The following is a 17,379-nucleotide window of genomic DNA, read 5'->3' on the forward strand; positions in this document are numbered from 1 at the left end:
GTGGCCAAAGCGAGCAGAGACGCATCCAGCCCGTTCCTATTGAAATAACCGAGGGGTGTCGAGTAGCAGGGCCTAAGACTGGCCGAACGGGATGAAATGGACACTGTCATTGGTTATTTTTGAAAGCGAGGTTGACGACCGCGTGGACTTCCTCTTTACTGTTAGTCACCTTTCAGAAGATAATGCAGTTTGGATTGAGGCCTGTGATACAATTAGTGTCAATATTGTCAATATTATAGTGTCAATATTACAAGACATTATTTTTTCTGTAAAATGACTTTTTTTTTTTTTAACTGCTGATTAGCCAATGTGTGTCGACATGATGCTCTCTTTACATAGCCGTGTTTACACCGTGATGTTGTTGTCTGGTTTTGGGATACACGCAGCTGTTATGTGGGGGGGCTTGTTACTCTTCGTGATTCACACTGAGGCAATAGATGAGGTCACACTCACACTGAGGGCCTTACATGGCTTTTATGTAGTCTGGACACGATCGGTGACTCTGTATGTCCTCCATCATCATTAAGTGTTGCCTTTTTTTCTTCACAGCTATTCTGTGTTCATCTGATGGTGATCAAATGGAGACCTGAAGAAGAAAAACGATTAGTCTGCCGGTGCCCTTCGTGACCCGACAGCTCTCTGGTTCATAGCTGTGCTCCCTCAAGGTGCCATTTTTAAGCCATTCCATACATGAGCTCATCTATTTTTGTCGTGTTGGATTTCATGAGGTAAGAGCATGCCACTCTGTCAATTGCACCTTCGACACATTTGATAGATGCTCAAATGCCACCTTTGAACGTGACTTGCAGAGTCGTCTCAATAAATCAGATTGCTGTAGATTTTTTTTTTTTTATTTCAGTTGCTCAAATAAAAAATGATTAGGTTATATTTTAGATTATTTTTTAATCATTTTTCCTTACTTTTGTGTTGAGAATGCAGTAGCAAGTAGTCACTTCATGATAATTCTGTGATCATTTATTGGATCGGGCAAGGGATCACAGTACCTATTAAATCTGCATTAACACACATTGACACCGCCTCCCAATGCTCCATGTGAACGAATGGAAATCAAATGTAGTGGCCAATGATGGCCGAGTTGAGGCGAGCCCGGGGAAGGAAAGTAGGTGAAGAATGCAACAAGAGGCAGCACTCCCAGCCTTTTGTTTATGCCGCCGTGACTGACACCCACATGTGTCGGCCTGCGGGCAGCCAGCTGGCGATAAAGTAGCCAGTAGGAAACTTGGACCCGGAGGCAGATGGGTAAAGTGGCCTTCGGGACTTGACACCCACGGTGGAAGATATGAAAGTCGACTGGCACGAGTCACGGAGGGCAGTCGTGCGGTTCACCGCGGTCGACTGTTGCATGAATTGGACTCCCAATGAAAAATGTCATTGGTGTGATGGAAAAAAAGTGGATTGAATTTAGGTATTTATCAAATTTATTCATAACAATGAATTTTCTTTAGTGCTTAACCTCAGTAAGATATATTGATGGGCTTTTTTTTACATTTATCAGCCCCCATGTCATATCTACTGTTCATTGTCTGAATTTATTTAACAAATTAATTTATTTATTTACTCATTTAGTTTGTTTGTTTGCTTGTTTGTTTGTTTGTTTGTTTGTTTGTTTGTTTGTTTGTTTGTTTGTTTGTTTGTTTGTTGCCTCACTGTCGCGACGACTGCACACTTGCAATATTATCTACTCGAGTAATCAGCAACACTCAAAGTAGTACTTGAGGAAATCAGGGCAGTCACAGAAGATTTTTTCGGCATGCAGTCTTTGTTCAGCACCATCATCGTCTTTGGTGAGTTTAATTTCATCCCAATTTGATTGTTTTTGCAGTGAATATTCATATTCATGAGATTTGATCAAAAGCAAATTTCAGCGTATGTATTTTTTCCAGTAATATGATTTCTGTGCAGAAAAGAAATCAAACTTTTGATTGTAAAATTTGTGCACTTTTGTAATATATTTTTATTCTCTTAAAATTGTCCAAATATTTCACGTTTCTTCTTGTATATTATGCGTTACATTTCCAAATATTTTGACTCATTCATTTGTCGTATCTTACTCAATTTATCAATCCATTGATTGAACAATATGAAATCAATTATTCTAAAAAGGTGGCAGGTCAGGCAGGGGATTAAACAGGGTCCTGACACTTGCATGGCTGTTTACAACAACAGCCACATGGCATGCAAAGTCTAAAATAAGCACGTGAACTGTTGTTGACCTGTGTTGTTTTTTTGAGCGTTCATTCCACCGCACCCCGAGAAACGCAGTATTGATAATTTTGCATTCATAATTAAACAAAGTGCTCAATTTTGATAGCGGCACCTTAATGTCCTTCCTGTCTGCGTGCACGGCTTCTTTTGTGACCCGATTACTATTTGTTGCAGAGACACTGCTGACAAGGGTGATGGGAAGTGGCGAAGGTGGCGCGGAAGCCAAAGAGAAACTGGGTCAGTCATGTTAGCCTCTTAATTGCAAGGTTGGGTTTTTATTCTATGTAAGCATGTTTACTGGTTGTTTCTCCTTTCAGAAATGGAATACATTTTCATTGGATTGGGCCTTGGCCTTTTTTTGACTCTTTTTATTATCATTTGTAAATACTGCATCATCAGGAAACACATGCGAGACAAAAGGTGACCCGTGACCTTTAACATGATGTGACCCCGACATGAGTGGCATCTGAAGCACAGATAAATAACGTGAATATTTCTCCATAGGTCTGAAGACCACACTGCTTTTATTCGGATGGGAGGAGCTGCATCATTTGAAAAGAGACTAAAAATGAGCCAGCAACTCAACAGTGTATAGTGCCGTGTGCCTTGCTCTACTGACACTCATATTGCAGCCTCATTATTTGGCAGGAACTTGCACAAGGAAAAGAGTTGTCTGCCACAAGGGGACAGCATTACACATGGAAAACATTGAGAAGATTGCTACGTACGTATTGATGGTTGTGTCAGTTTTGTTTAAAATTAAACATTGATGTATACTTTGATGAGCCGTTTTCAATGTGCAAGTTGAAAAGCTTCATTTTGAAAACAAAAGTTTGACATCATGTGGCCTAAGAAATGTGTTCAAGTGAGTTGAGTCTACAAAAGTAGTGCTTTGTTGCCATCTTGTGGCCTCAAGAGGCAATTATGAACCTTTCTGGGAGAGCGTCCGTCATTTGCATAAATTGTAACGTGCAAATAGTCCATAATCATCATTTTGTCTTTTTTTTTTTTTTAAATATTGATCATTATTCAAAATTAACAATTTTCAAATGATCATTTCTACACCATTCCCAGGAAATCACAATGTCCCACCACTTGTGAGCTATTTTTGACCTTTCCACAGGCTACTCATGTGGTCCTTTGGGGTCACAGATGTGGCTTAACCAAGGGCCACACACAATCTCAAACTGATTCACCCATTGCCACCCCCTCCCTTATCCAAAATAAAAGCCTTGAATGAGAGGCACGCCGACCGCTCTGCACAGCTGGAAGTGTGATTTTCTCGGCGTCAAACTCCACCCCACACGCCCTCCATCCTACGCAGGAACTCACGTTTCCCTCGCGTTTGCCAGATGCAAAGAACGCAAGCGTGCTCACCTCTCAATAGTGTGTGTGTCGGCGTATTTGTGTGTGAGGCAGCACGGGGGGAGGTTCAGAGTGTTTCGTATTACACTTCTCTGTTGGATGGGAAAGGGGGGGGGGGGGGGGGGGGACGAGGAAAAGGAGGCGGAGGAAACTTTGGGCTCCTTTTCCTCCGAACCATTCAACTTTAAAGTTAATGGAGGCTGCAGTCGTGGAAAATGGTCTGCTCTGTGGTCTTTGCTCTCCTGATTCAAGCTCTGTTTGGAGGTAAGAACAATGCACAAATGTTTGCCTTTGCAGAAGAGATGCCATAGAAGCGACGGCAGTTTTATTAAAGTTGTTTTGATGGTGCACCGGTCGGAACATTTCCAACATTTCTGTCTGTAGATAGGAAAGTGACTGCCTGTTAAGCTAATCATGCACTTTGACTTCTAAACCATTTGACGTCAAAACTTGCAATGAATGTCATAGTTTAGATGAAAGAATGAAAATTTCAAGTGAGTTGAGGAGCTTCATTTCCACTTTGCCGCCATCTTGCGGCCATTCCAAACAAATTTGCCGCCATTGCACTTAAGAGATCAAATCAAAAGTTTGTCATAAAATTATTATTTTTCTTTTGATAGATTTATGTTCCGCCATCAACGTTACCATCACGCCGTCCCCCTTCACGGTGGTCCAGGAGGGCCAAAACGTCACACTCTCGTGCGTCGTGTCCCAGCGACGTCGCAATACCGCCTTGCCCGTGGTGAAATGGACCTTTCTGCCGGCGGGCTACGACAGTCCGGAAGACGAACTCCTCATCGCTCGGGTCAACATGAGAAAGGCCCGTTTTTATGGAAACTACACCAAGAGCTTCTCGTGGCCCAAGATGAAGCTGACGGTGGTGAAGCAGGGCAAGATCTTTGACTTGCTGATCTTGAACGTGTCCGAGAGGGATCGAGGTCTCTACATATGTCGGGTTCAGGAATTCAAAAAGCAGCAGGATCGCTGGAAGGCCTCGTGCAACTCCACGGCGACAACTGAACTCAGAGGTGAGAAGCTTTGAGAAGTTTTCCTTCACCCAACTTTCATTTTCTTAAGAAGCTGTGGTCGTTTATTGCTGGATGAGCTCACTGCATTCATCATGTCGGGGGGGCGGCGACTTCGACAGCTATTTCAGTCACCGCAACAGAAGCATTGTCAAATGTTGTTTTGCTAAACCACATTTTTTACTCCACAGCCATTTTCTATGGAGCTGCAGATGTTGCTAAAGAGCTCCCAGATGCGTCGACGCCGTTTGAGGTTTTTACGATGAGGCTTTTCTGCACGGTGTTGAATCTGACTCCATTAGTAAAAAAAAGCGATAAAGATGACATTGGCCACGTTGCCATGCGAAGCATCTGGGAATCATTCAAACGTAACAAATATATTTCCCAGCAGGTAAAATGCATTTTACTGGTTGCAATCCAGGCTGAATATAGAAGGATGATCCTTCGCGGCAGTAAGTTGACAGGAGATCAATTTGAAGTATGACCCAAAGGCAGTGTGAGGTTTTAGTGGCGCTTTTGACTGACTCACAGAGCGGAACGGATGACACATGTGCCACAGAAGCCTTTTCACTTTTATTCAAATGAAAAAATTCAATCAAGGACTAAAATATCATTTTCAACTTTGGTACTTTCTGCCTGCAATAACACACAATATTTCTCCGTCATCACATTTTTCCATGGACATGCGATCCTATGGGCCGTGACTTTCGGAACGGAGTGACCGTGTCTCAGGCCAAGTCTGGCCTACACGCAGACCTGAACGCGAGCTGTTGACATTGGCCACATCCGAGAGTTTCCTCCCAATGTAGGACACGAGAGTGCAGACAGAAATGGGACAAAAATGTCACAGGAAGGGAAACCCACTCGGAATTATCATATGGTACTGTTATTTTGGGGGGGTTTTTTTGTCATGTCGTATTTAATTCCCGGAACTCATGGAGTCCCTGTGGCCCGATGACATCAGATGCCCAGGTGTTTCCTCAGTTGGTGTCTCACCCAAAAAAAAAAAAAAACTGGTCACACTAACAATAATAAAGACGGAGTTGGTTGATTGATAGCTGTGTTCAGTGGATGATAAATGCATAGACTCATCAATTCATCAGTGTACAAATGTTAGCTTTGTTGTTGCCCTTCTCAAAAGAGCCTCGACTGTCTTAAATGAAACTCTGTTCTTCCGATGGTTGACTCATTCATTCTGGTCTAATGTCGCCTTTAAAATACAGGGCATAAAATGGCCATTGAAGCAGTTTAGTCCTAGAGCCAAGTCCCTAAGAACCGAACAAGTGTTGTCTTCAATGTGGTCTTTGCTTGTTTTATTCCACGGAAGTGTCAGTGTCAGTGTTTTCATTGTCACTCACAAAGCCGTCTGTGCACGTTCCGTGGAATTCGACAAAAATGTTCTGTGCGATATTCCCATGTGGAAACGGCATGATGCCCATTGAAATGTTGAATTCTGGATTTTCATTGGTGCGGTCTTCACTTTGTAGGCTGGTCGCATCGCTGCCACTGTCTTCCGTCGATGCCTCGCTGTTATCGTTATCGGGTTGGTTGTCAACGTTGATATCGTCTTCGTTGGCCTCGTTGTTATCGTCTTCCAGGTTGGCGTCGTGGTGTTCGACGCTGGCGTCACTGTCATTGTGTTCCGTATTGCCATCGTTGTCTTCAACATTGTCATCGTTATCTTCGTTATTGTCCTCATTTTCGTCAATATTGGCATCACTGCCGTTGTTTTCAATGTCACTCGTGGGGTTATGGTCGCTCTCCTCACTTTCTTCAAGATTAGCATCATTGTTTTCAAGATTGCCATCATTGTCTTCACTACTAGGATTAGCATCAATGTCTTCACTATTCCCGTCACTTTCATCTACTTCGGCATCGTTGACGTTGTTTTCGTGGTCGGCGTCTCCGCCTGGTCTTGGAGCCACCCGAAAGGAAATGGTGATCTCCTCGTTGGAGACACAAATATTGACTCTGAGGGCACCCATGTTTGGCGCTCCTCGTCCTAATCTTCGTCGGAAACGGCGGCCTATAAGATTGGTGAAACACAATATGCTAATTTACTTAATTTACTTTACTTAAAAGTTATTGCTCAGCAGATAAATACTTACGAATTGGACCGTTGTGTTGTCCGTCACCTTGTACTTCCATTTTGTCTGAAAACAACCAACAAATTAGCTGTAGTGGGCAAACGAAGCTTCAGATTTGCTTCATGAACCAGTTGTATTTTTTTTTGCTTTTTTTTTTTTTACTCCACCAGATAACACTGTTATACAAAATCCATAAATTGCAGTGTGGTACTCAAAACACATTGAATAGGTTTCACAACTGGACCCCGCACCAAAGCCATGCATGTAATGACATCAAACACTGACATCACATTCCAATCCAGCATTACACGTGTTTCAAAACCTCACCCAATGGCCGCTACTTAACGACACCTATGTTCGAATACTAAATGAATAGCTGCTTACCTTGACTTCAAGGAACCGGTCTATAAAATGCCTGTTTATAAAGCAGCCGTTGGTAAAATGTGTATTTGTCATGCAGCTCCTGCGCTACTTGAGGCCTTATCATGATGGTTTCATAGAAATGTGGCCAGTTTTAAGATCAAAGTTGTGGCATTGTGACTTACATATGCTGCTCCACAACAGTTGTGCAGCATCTGCTTAACCGCAACTCTATGGCATCACGCGCTATTTGTTTGTAACACTTTCATGAGATCATCTCGTATGATCATATCATTGTGATGAAAGTGATGTCATCGGAAACAACCGTCATGGTGGCCTCGACACAATTTATAACACCTCGCGAGCACCTTTCTTTGTTACACTAATGTCATATTAATATGAACCCACAAGTGCTACGACTTGCTAAATGTAGCAGTAAATTTAGTCTGGCAGCAAGGAAGCCAAAATGATGACTATAGGCTTTCTTTTCTCACTGTGTTGTTTTTTTTCCCCCCCTTCCGTGTAGTACATGTGTTTCCGGCCACCGAGGCCAAAGACAGCTTGTGGACTTTGTTTGAAGGTAAGTTATTGTAAAGTATGAGTGTGTGCGTCAAAAATAGTCCAACCAAAAGGAAATATACTTCTTCCTCAAATAAAACACAACTTCCTTTTTTTTTTTTCAGATGTTTACCTTTGTGCTGTGCTCATTTGCTGCGTGGGCCTGCTGTGCATGTGCATGTTCACCGTGACGGTAACTTGCCAGTGTATACAGAGGAAACGGCGGTTAAAAGGTCAGTAGACAGAGACATTACTATGACCTCAACATTTGCATTAGTTTGCAAATCACATTTCTTTTTTATTTGCTATTTCCTTGTAGATAATTACCACTTGGTCCGAAGCTCTAGGAATAGGTAAGAATTGCCCAAAATGTGGTCTTGTGAAATAACCAGCCCAAAAAAATCTATTAAAATCTATTAAAAAAATCTATTAAAAAAAGTCATCTATTTGCTACTGATGTCCTGGATTATGCTAGTTCTCCATTTTTTAAATATATATTTTTTTAACTACAGCTCAGGAGAAACCGTTACCGGTGTGGTCAATATGTCTCCTGCCTTGACCAAGAAGGAGAGAAGATACAGAAAGAAAAGGAGCAAAGATTACCAAAAGGAAATACCACCAGAGATTCCAGCAAAAGGTATCACATTTTCAAATGCTAATATGAGTATAAAAAATATTTTTTGTGTATTTTGCTTTAGTTAGCAAATTTGAGATATGGCGCTTTAAGATAACATTTTCAATCCAAGCAAACCACATCTTGGTTCTACTTGGTAATTAGTCGGCGGAATGCATCTATCTCTGTTTTGCTCTTTTCCTACATTCAGAACATTGAAAGACAACTCAGATATGAAAAATGATGGCACGTGACTTGAAGGTTTGCGGCTGTGTTATTCAGAGCCGAAAATGCTGATTGTTGCTTTTTTTTCCTGAACCGCAGCTTATTGTTGTTTGACGCTGTCGCTCATTTAAACGCATATTTGCCCAAGGGAAGAAAACAAAACACCAACCTTTATTTCACCCCTCCAGTTCCCATTGCAGACAAAGCAAGGAAACCTAAACTTTTAAAACCACAACCAAGGAAAGTAGTTCTGGTGAGTACAAATCACATTTTCAACAATGTTCTGCTGATCTGCATCTTTTTTTTTTTTTTTTTTTGATGCCAAATGATGGGAAAACCACCCGGTAATCACTTCCATTTGTTTTTTCGTTGCCATTGTGCTGAATGGAAACCTTGTGATTTTATGACTGATACCAAATAGGCCAAATATAAAGATGATTATTTTATTGACCTTGCTTTCTTCCATTGCAATCACTTATAAATAATGCAGTTATGTCATTTTTCTGTGCCATTGATTTTGCATGCTTCCCTCCTTCTTCAGCCAAAGATAGTGGAGGAGAATCTAACCTACGCAGAGTTGGATCTGGTCAAGCCAATCCCGGAAGCCAAGGCGTCTCGAAATGGCACGGTGTACGCTCAGATACTTTTTGGGGAGCAGCAGCTATGAAAGGAGACAAAATTCTCGACTCATTTTACCTTTTTGTAAATACTTTATTTATAGTCTGTGTTTTGATGCTGTCTTTGATTCCACTTTTCAATGAGGGGCAATTTGGCAGACAAACAGTGGAACTGCCAAAATGCATCATTTGCCATTAGTGATGATTGCATCTTCATGAAACTATTGCGCCACACTCTTACATCAAGTGGTTTCTCATTGACAAAAAAAAAAAAAAAAAACTGTGGAGACAGACACAATAAACACAAACGTGAATGTGACCTAATGTAATTCATGTGATTTGTTTCCAGTGTGCCCAGCCTTATCTCGCCACGCAACATCTGTGCAGCGTCTGTTTCTCGGTGTCACGCTGCAATTTACGCTCGCCACAACTCAAGACACTTGATATGAAACTAGCGATTAGCCCTTAGACTGCAAACCTCACACTGTCAACTTTGTCAGCTGCTTTCATCTTGTGTTTTAACAGCCACTTTAGCTGCGACATGCACAAACGCAGCAAAACAAGCCTGGAGCTACGCGGTGGCGACGACTCGACCTTTTCCTCGCTTTGCATTGTAAAAACATTCTGGTACGTCGAAAGGACACAACCCTGATCAGACTATAACTTCAATTCATCGTATTTCCCTCCCCTATTGTCAATACTTGGAGCACCCTCTTTTTCTTATGCTATAATTTAATAGCAACCCCCCCACCCCAGCCCACCCCTGACAGGAAAATGAGTCCCATGTGTGGCAAATCTCAAATAACCCACTGCAAGTTGGTTAAAAAAACGGTGCTGTGTTTCAATGCAGTCCAACTTGGCTGTGGCCAGGAAATGCATAAAAAGACACATTTGGAAATTCTGCATGTCCAACGCAATGATATGGAACACGTTATACTGAACATGAATGTAAGTTTCTTTGAAAAAACTGAAAAAAAGCTGACGCTCACGTGAGCGTGATGCAATGCCAAGTCCGACATTTATTTTAAACAGTGAGGAACTGATTGTCTGACAAAGCCATTCTCCACATGTGAGGACAAAATAACGGACTTCACAGACATCCCTTTGCTAGTGATGTCACCGGTTCTAAAGAGGAAAACAAAACCTATTGTTAGACAAAACCACTGCATGTCTCAACAACCAATTATGTCTCATGTCCTCATCTGCTCAAACCTCATATCTCCTGTGCGGTGGCACAAATGCACAGCTTGAGCAGACAGAAAGCAGCATAATGAAAGCGTAGAGTGAAATCACAAGATGGAGGAATGAGATATAAGATCTGTCTGCTTGCTTGATTTGTCTGCTTTTCTATGGATCTCAAGGCCAAGAAGACTAAAGAGAAACCGATTGGCTCACATCAAGTCTGTAATATCAATGACATCATATATGCACAATTACATTTCGAGCCAAAGTAACAAATGGTCTTATAGATGACGGATTTTATGAATACTGGCCCAGTTTTTGCTTTTTTGGCCGAGGCATATAGTTTGAAGCCGGGAAAGCCACAACTATTTGAAAGCTTAGACAAATACATGAAGGGCTGTGTCCATGGTGCCGGTTTTCCTAAATATGTTTGGCAGGCTATAATTCTTCTTGCCCACTTGAGTTGTTTGTTTGAACTCAAAAGGCATAAACAATAGTGTGCTGAGTTACAAAGGCCTTGTGACCATTTCTGGAGACGGTCGTATGTTGATCCTGAGTGCCTCATTTCGTTTTCTCTGTGTGTGCAAATGCGGGAGCTACGACTAATTGCTGTGATATATATATATATATGATGTGAATGAATATATTTAAAGTGTATACATTTAATCAATTTATTGAAATTGAAATAAGGAAGGTACAGACAAAATAACATGAGTGCTGATAAAAATACTGTACAGTAAAAATCAAAGAATGGATTGGTTGATTGGTCAATAAAACGAGTCATTCATTTAAAATATATACTTACATTAAAAAGAATACAAGAAAATAATTGTAAAATTTTAGGCAGACTACCATTTTTACAAAACTACCCGTAAATCTAATGTTTAAATTTTAAATCATGGCTGTAAGGAATTCATTGAAATAAATTCTGGGGGAAGATGTTTTTTTTTTTTCTTTTGTATAAAGGCATCTTCAGAATTTTTGGTTGAACTTAATGCCTTCAGCACGTATTAAATTGTAACCTTTATCCGTCAAGAGCGCACGACAAGGAAGTTAGTGGAAAAAGATTGCCACCTAGTGGTAAGATGGCGTCACTGTCTGTCGGTGACAACCTCCGGGAATCCCAAGGTTGCCCATTGACTTTAATTTCCAGGTTTAACCGAAGCAGCTACCATAACAGGTCACCTGGTGGCGCTCGTGTGCATAGCGCCGTTGGACAAGCAGGAGAAGAAGGTTGCCACAGATTGGCGGACGTGACGTCAGGCTCTTAGGTAAATTGAAGACAGGTGTGCACGAAATGAGATAATAAATAAAGTTGAGGGAAAATGGCGTCCTCCCGCGTGTCCACTTCTCAGGTAGGTCTTCACACGAACGAATGTTTGTCGTTTACTGCCGTTTGTCACGATGCCTTTTTACTTGTTGCAAGATTTTCATACAGAGTTTGAGCAAAGCACAGTAACGTCACAGTTCACTTTGAATTGCTGCAGGTAGCACGGTGGGCTCTTTGGTTTTTGTGCCATTATTTCGAATGTTCTGGGGTTCTTTTTAAATGCTGGCCAGCTTTTTTTTTTTTTTTTTTTTTCGCCACGTGGTGGTTTTTTACTGGGGCTTAAATGCAAATGTTTGTTTGACAAATTCTCCGCGTTTTTTGGTTCTGTTTAACATTTGAGTGGTTTTATTCCACGTTTTCATGCAAACATTTGAATGTGCTTTTCGCCAAACAGATTGATGTAAATTTTTATCAAAACCAAACATTTTCGGCTCCAAACATTGTCCACCTTTAGTACTGGTCATGTGACCAGGAGGGGGCAGTGTGGAGCTCTGGAACGTGCTTTGGTTATGGGTGCAGCACGCCAAAGTTGACGTGAGGGGATCATGTGACCAGAAGGGGGCAGTGTGGAGCTCTTGCACGTGCTTTGGTTATGGGTGCAGCATGTAAAAGTTGACGTGTGGGGGCAGTGTGGAGCTCTGACGCGCTTTGGTTATGGGTGCACGACTGACAGGGTGGAGGAGTGGCCAGTGTTTGGGGGTCTGATGGTTGGACTTGCTTCAGAGGTACGCTGTAGTTGTGGTTGAGGTTGTGGCTTGTCTGGATCCAGAGCAGCATTGTTTCGTGCGAGGATTGCCATTGATGCTGCATTTGGGGGAGGATGCTATCACGTGGATGGACACAAACAAAACTTTGACGTGGAGCCGAATGTCCAATTTGCAATATGACTTTTTCTAACCTACCACTGTCATATTTGCGTCCTTTGTTCTCCTCTCTGTGTAGGGCGGATGGAGTGAGACAGTCCTGAATTTCCAATTCTGCAATAAGACCAATTAACATTTTGTCTTTTTCTAACCTACCACTGTCATACATAATCTAACCCTAACCTTATTACTGTCATACTTGCGTTCTTGGTTCTCTTGGTGTAGGGCGCCGTTGGAGCAAGCCGGTACCGAATGTCCAATTTTGCAATATGACTTGTAACATTTTGTCTTTTTCTAACCTACCACTGTCATACATAATCTAACCCTAACCTTATTACTGTCATATTTGTGTTTGTTCTCTTGGTGTAGGGCGCCGTTGGAGCAAGCCGGTCCCGAATGTCCAATTTTGCAATATGACTTGTAACATTTTGTCTTTTTCTAACCTACTACTGTCATACATAATCTAACCCTAACCTTATTACTGTCATACTTGCGTTCTTTGTTCTCTTGGTGTAGGGCGCCGTTGGAGCAAGCCGGTCCTGAATGTCCAATTTTGCAATATGACTTGTAACATTTTGTCTTTTTCTAACCCTATTACTGTTGTACTTAATCTAACCCTAACCTACTACTGTCGTACTTGCGTTCTTTGTTCTCCCCTAGGTGTAGGGCGGCGTTGGAGCGAGCCAGTCTCGAATGTTTAATTTTGCAATATGACTTGTAACATTGTCTTTCTAACCTGCCACTGTCGTACTTGCGTTTTGTTCTCCCCTCGGTGTAGGGCGGCGTTGGAGCGAGCCGGTCCCAAATGAATGTCCAATTTTGCAATAAGACTTGTAACAGTTTGTCTTTTTCTAACCTACTGCTGTTGTACTTAATCTAACCCAAACCTACTACTGTTGTACTTGCGTTTGTTCTCCCCTCAGTGTAGGGCGGCGTTGGAGCGAGCCGGCCCTGAATGTCCAATTTTGCAATAGGACTTGTAACATTTTGTCTTTTTCTAACCTACCACTGTCGTACTTGCGTGCTTTGTTCTTCCCTAGGTGTAGGGCGGCGTTGGAGCGAGCCGGTAGCATTTTGACTTTCTAACCTACCGCTGTCATACTTGATCTAACCCCAACCTACTGCTGTCTGACTTGCGTTCATTGTTCTCCCCTCAATGTAGGGCGGCGTTGGAGCGAGCCGGTAGCATTTTGGGTCTTTTTCTAACCTACCACTGTTGTACTTAATCTAACCCTAATCTAGTGCTGTCGTATTTGCGTTCTTTGTTCTCCCCTCGATGTAGGGCGCTGTTGGAGCGAGCTGGTAACATTTTTGTCTCTTTAACCTACCACTGTCATACTTAATCTAACCCTAACCTACCGCTGTCGTACTCGTGTCCTTTGTTCGCCCCTAGGTGTAGGGTTGCGTTGGGGGGGAGCCGGTCCCGAATGCCCAATTTTGCAGTATGACTTGTAACATTTTGTCCTTTTCTAAACCTATCACTGTTGTACTTAATCTAACCCTAACCTACCACTGTCGTACTTGCGTTCTTTGTTCCCCCCCCCCCCCCCCCCCCCAGGTGTAGGGTTGTGTTGGAGCGAGCCGGTCCACGAGGAACCACCAGTCGACGGTGTTAAAGACATAATGACGCGAGCAGCGCACAACTCATTGTATGTTCTGCCTTTTGCAGGCTGAATGCAGAAGGGGGAGGATGTCCGACCCGGCGACAATAACCAAAAGTGGCTAGCCGCTTTGAGTTTCTGACATTGTTTGCGTTTCTGCAGATGGCGACCGGGACGTGACCATCTGATCAGAAGTGGACTGAGCGCTGTGGCGTCGCTCTGAAGTATCCTGCAGCCGGCCGGGTTCTGAGGGAGACCCGCTTCCCTGGAGGCGTCGTCCTGCGCAGCTCCAACGCGTGAAATTGATTTTTTTTTTTCTTTTAATTCACCAGTGGTGTCCAAACGTCTGTTTGAGGGCCGCATACTGAAACAAATTTGACACCAATTCATTTAACACTCGAATCAATCAGGACATTTTGCTCTAAACATTTTGTGCTTCTGCTACAAAACGGTGTTGTATGTTCATTTTGAAGGTCATTCATGTGGTGTTTTGATACACCTGACCTAGACACAGGAAAAAGGAGGATAAAATACTGTATGTCTTCGTCTGAGAGTAAAAATTTGAACAGATGATTTGAAACAGCATATCTTAATATTTGATGATGCCGTTGTTGTATTTTGGTGCTCGCCTAGTGGCCCGTGTCCAATGTTTTTTTTGTGGCAAATAGCCCCTAGGCTGCCGTTTGGACACAAACGGTGACGTGTGTGGGGCTGCACGTGTATTGGAAAACTGTTGTTGGTGGTCTGGTAGACATGTATTTTAAGAAACAAAAGAAATGTTTAAATGTGGCAAATGAAACAAGCTCTGTTTTCTTGCCTAACTAGTATTTTAGAAGATGGCAAGTTAAAGTTAACATCTTAATGATCTCATTCAGATCAAATCATTCATTTCAATCCCCAATTTTTGCATGACTTTGCTCAATGCAATACTCTGGCCCAATACTGCCATATCACAGATTTTCCAATATGTTGTGCAGCCTTGATTGAGTGCAAACGCGCAAGTGACTGCGCAGCCAGACTTTTCTGCTTTTGTCTTGCGAGGTGGAAGAGAACTATAGACCACAAGACCTTGGATTAGCAAGCAAAGGAAGAAATCATCCCAAGAAAAGCAGTCGCCATGTGATGGAGGAGCCTGATGCATGACTGGCCAGAGGTGACACTCCAATCAAATGTACAAGGATAGTGTACACACTTCTTTTTTAATCTCATTTCCTTTGTCTGTCGTAGGGCTCGCTCACATGGCGTCGGGGGGACCGGAGCAGTTCCTCAAATGAAGATGAGTACCATCTGCCGCTCACTCGTGGCCCAATATGGTGCTATTTAGCACCCCCTGACCTTGACTCAGTTTGGCAGGTTGAGTAGGGGGACTAGCGTGACCCTCTAGATACGAATTGGCAAAGTGGACCCCCCCCCTCTCTCTGTCTCGCTCTCTTTCTCTGACGCGCCCGGCAGTACCTGCATGGCCTGGTGCATCCAGGGTGGAACGTGGGGGGTGGTAGTGGGTTTTATCTCTTGCCAAACCACCACAATGTCTGCCTTTCAGGGTTGCCAGATGAGTGCCTGCACCGAGAGGGACTGGACTGGACGGTGAGACCAAGGGGGTAGGTAATGAGTACGTCGACAGAAGTGAACTGCATGAGACTGAGTGGAGTCTTTCTTTTTGCTGTTGTGCAAGGATGAGTCCAAACGTTAAACACCGGCCTGCAGTGGACCCGGACCTTAGGCGGATCTTTGGCCGTGATGAGAGGCCTGCACGGGGCGGGTGCAGATTTGGTGTGCCCAGCCAGCATTTAGGGAGAGTATGACTTTGTTTTTCCATTTTGCGCTTTCTTTCACTCTGTCCACTTTTTCACTGGGTGTGCACACTGTCTGCATGGGGCTGTTCTTTCTTCTCAGCGCTGTGATATTGTGCAATATTGTTTGAAAGTGTTTTTAATACTTGGAATGAACTGTAAAGTTTGTATTGTAATCGTGTGCCTTAGTATCTGAATTAAATTGTGAACTGACTCAAAGTGGTCCATTTTAAACACTGGCATGTAAAGTCTATCCGTGGAAATCTTGAGTTAAATGCCAACATACAAAATGAAAACATTGTGTATAAGGCAATTGTGAAATAAGTCTAAACCAATGTGTCCAAATATGTAATGTTAAGTATTCAGTGTCAGGCCTTTTTTTTTTTTTTTAAATCCACAAAGAAAAGCCTTATGCACTCTAAATTGTTGATTAAAGCAAAGTGGCCTGACACACATGGATGCCATTGGGAAATGTAAAACCAGTGAGTTGCGACCAACAAACTTCATCTTAGCCGAACCCTCTTTGCAACCCTGCTGTTAAATGACCACTGAAGTCAGAATCTTGCTCAGTATTAGTGCAATTTTTTGTATGAGTAAAAGCCTTTATTTCTATCAAGTCCCCCCCCCCCCCCCCCCCCTTGCTGTTGAATAGTCATGCATCATGTGGGTGTGGTTCTGAAAGTTCTCTTTGGTGTGTTTTGTTCCTCTGGGTGCTCTTGTAAATAAAGACAACTTTGGTGTGTTTTGCGTCAGTAGTCATTCACCATGTGGTTCAGTTGATACTGTATCTCTTAAATATGGACTGTATTGCATGATTTGTTACAGATCTTGATGTCTTCGGTTGCTGTCTGACTACAAAGGCCTGTTGCTGTACAGTTGAGTGATGCTAAAGTAGTTTGAATTTATGAACATTACAACTTCCAGAACAATGGCCTTCAATTCAAAGCACTTGTTATGGTCGCATGTTACTTAACACCGCTGACTACTAGTACTGTGTGAGACAAGCCAGTTCAGAGTTAAGCCTGCAAAAATGTGAGTAAAGGCCACACTGGAACCTGTTCAGGTGGCACGCAAGTGAGGCAGAGGGGTACTTTTAATGACTGCGTCTTTATTAAATTGACCTTTTCAGACAGTTTAGATCATAAGTGTCAAACTCAAAGCCTGGGGGGACTGTATGTGGCTTGTCATATTTTATGTGGCCTGCCAAGACAGATTTTGCATTGTCATTACTAAAACTACAAATTGTCTTCACATTTAAGAAAACTTATTGCAATTCGTCTTTTTAAAATATTTGAACAGTTTTTACTAATCTGATTTTCAAAACCAGTTCATCACATTGTTTTGTAGACAATCATAATGGCCCTCCAAGGGGAAGTATGACGTAGATGCGGCCCGTGACAAAAATGAGTGACACGCCTGTTTTAGATGAATTCCAAGTGCTGCCATCTAGTGGCGGCAAGTTTGCCCTAACCTGTCTGGCGCTCCATTTGACGATGTGCAAATATTTCACTTTAAACTGTACTATTAAAATTGA

General features: G+C 42.5%; 2 protein-coding genes and 1 long non-coding RNA gene across 3 annotated transcripts; 2 read left to right on the plus strand and 1 right to left on the minus strand.

The window, feature by feature from the left end:
* Window positions 1-683: 683 nt before the first annotated feature.
* vstm4b (V-set and transmembrane domain containing 4b) lies at window positions 684-9,395 on the plus strand. The gene is made up of 11 exons (XM_085904838.1): window positions 684-1,805; window positions 2,401-2,463; window positions 2,544-2,646; window positions 2,731-2,950; window positions 4,212-4,619; window positions 7,590-7,643; window positions 7,747-7,854; window positions 7,941-7,974; window positions 8,134-8,258; window positions 8,648-8,712; window positions 9,001-9,395. Exons 5-11 carry the CDS (start codon window positions 4,403-4,405, stop codon window positions 9,124-9,126), a joined length of 729 nt encoding a protein of 242 aa, XP_085760964.1. The 5' UTR covers window positions 684-1,805; window positions 2,401-2,463; window positions 2,544-2,646; window positions 2,731-2,950; window positions 4,212-4,402; the 3' UTR covers window positions 9,127-9,395.
* On the minus strand, window positions 5,175-7,263 carry LOC147039579 (uncharacterized). Its single transcript, XM_085904837.1, has 3 exons — window positions 7,088-7,263; window positions 6,725-6,769; window positions 5,175-6,642 (listed from the first exon to the last, which is right to left on the minus strand). The coding sequence occupies exons 2-3, from the start codon at window positions 6,762-6,764 to the stop codon at window positions 5,930-5,932; spliced, it is 753 nt and encodes a 250-aa protein (XP_085760963.1). The 5' UTR covers window positions 6,765-6,769; window positions 7,088-7,263; the 3' UTR covers window positions 5,175-5,929.
* Window positions 9,396-11,491: 2,096 nt separating the features above from the next.
* LOC147039580 (uncharacterized) lies at window positions 11,492-17,379 on the plus strand. The gene is made up of 4 exons (XR_015063505.1): window positions 11,492-11,613; window positions 14,215-15,205; window positions 15,280-15,653; window positions 15,728-17,379. It is a non-coding gene; the product is annotated as an uncharacterized LOC147039580 (long non-coding RNA).

Source organism: Syngnathus leptorhynchus, chromosome 22, assembly GCF_054491065.1.
Source record: "Syngnathus leptorhynchus isolate UIUO chromosome 22, UIUO_Slep, whole genome shotgun sequence".
Taxonomy (NCBI): Eukaryota; Metazoa; Chordata; class Actinopteri; order Syngnathiformes; family Syngnathidae; genus Syngnathus; species Syngnathus leptorhynchus.

Bases quoted from the DNA above. Each gene is read 5' to 3' on its own strand.
- vstm4b (XM_085904838.1), top strand. From the start codon at position 4,403: ATGAGAAAGGCCCGTTTTTATGGAAACTACACCAAGAGCTTCTCGTGG. The intron at 8,259-8,647 runs GTATCACATTTT...TCACCCCTCCAG, and splicing joins ACCAGAGATTCCAGCAAAAG to TTCCCATTGCAGACAAAGCA. The intron at 8,713-9,000 runs GTGAGTACAAAT...CTCCTTCTTCAG, and splicing joins AACCAAGGAAAGTAGTTCTG to CCAAAGATAGTGGAGGAGAA.
- LOC147039579 (XM_085904837.1), bottom strand. From the start codon at position 6,764: ATGGAAGTACAAGGTGACGGACAACACAACGGTCCAATTC. The intron at 6,643-6,724 runs GTAAGTATTTAT...CCAATCTTATAG, and splicing joins ACAACACAACGGTCCAATTC to GCCGCCGTTTCCGACGAAGA.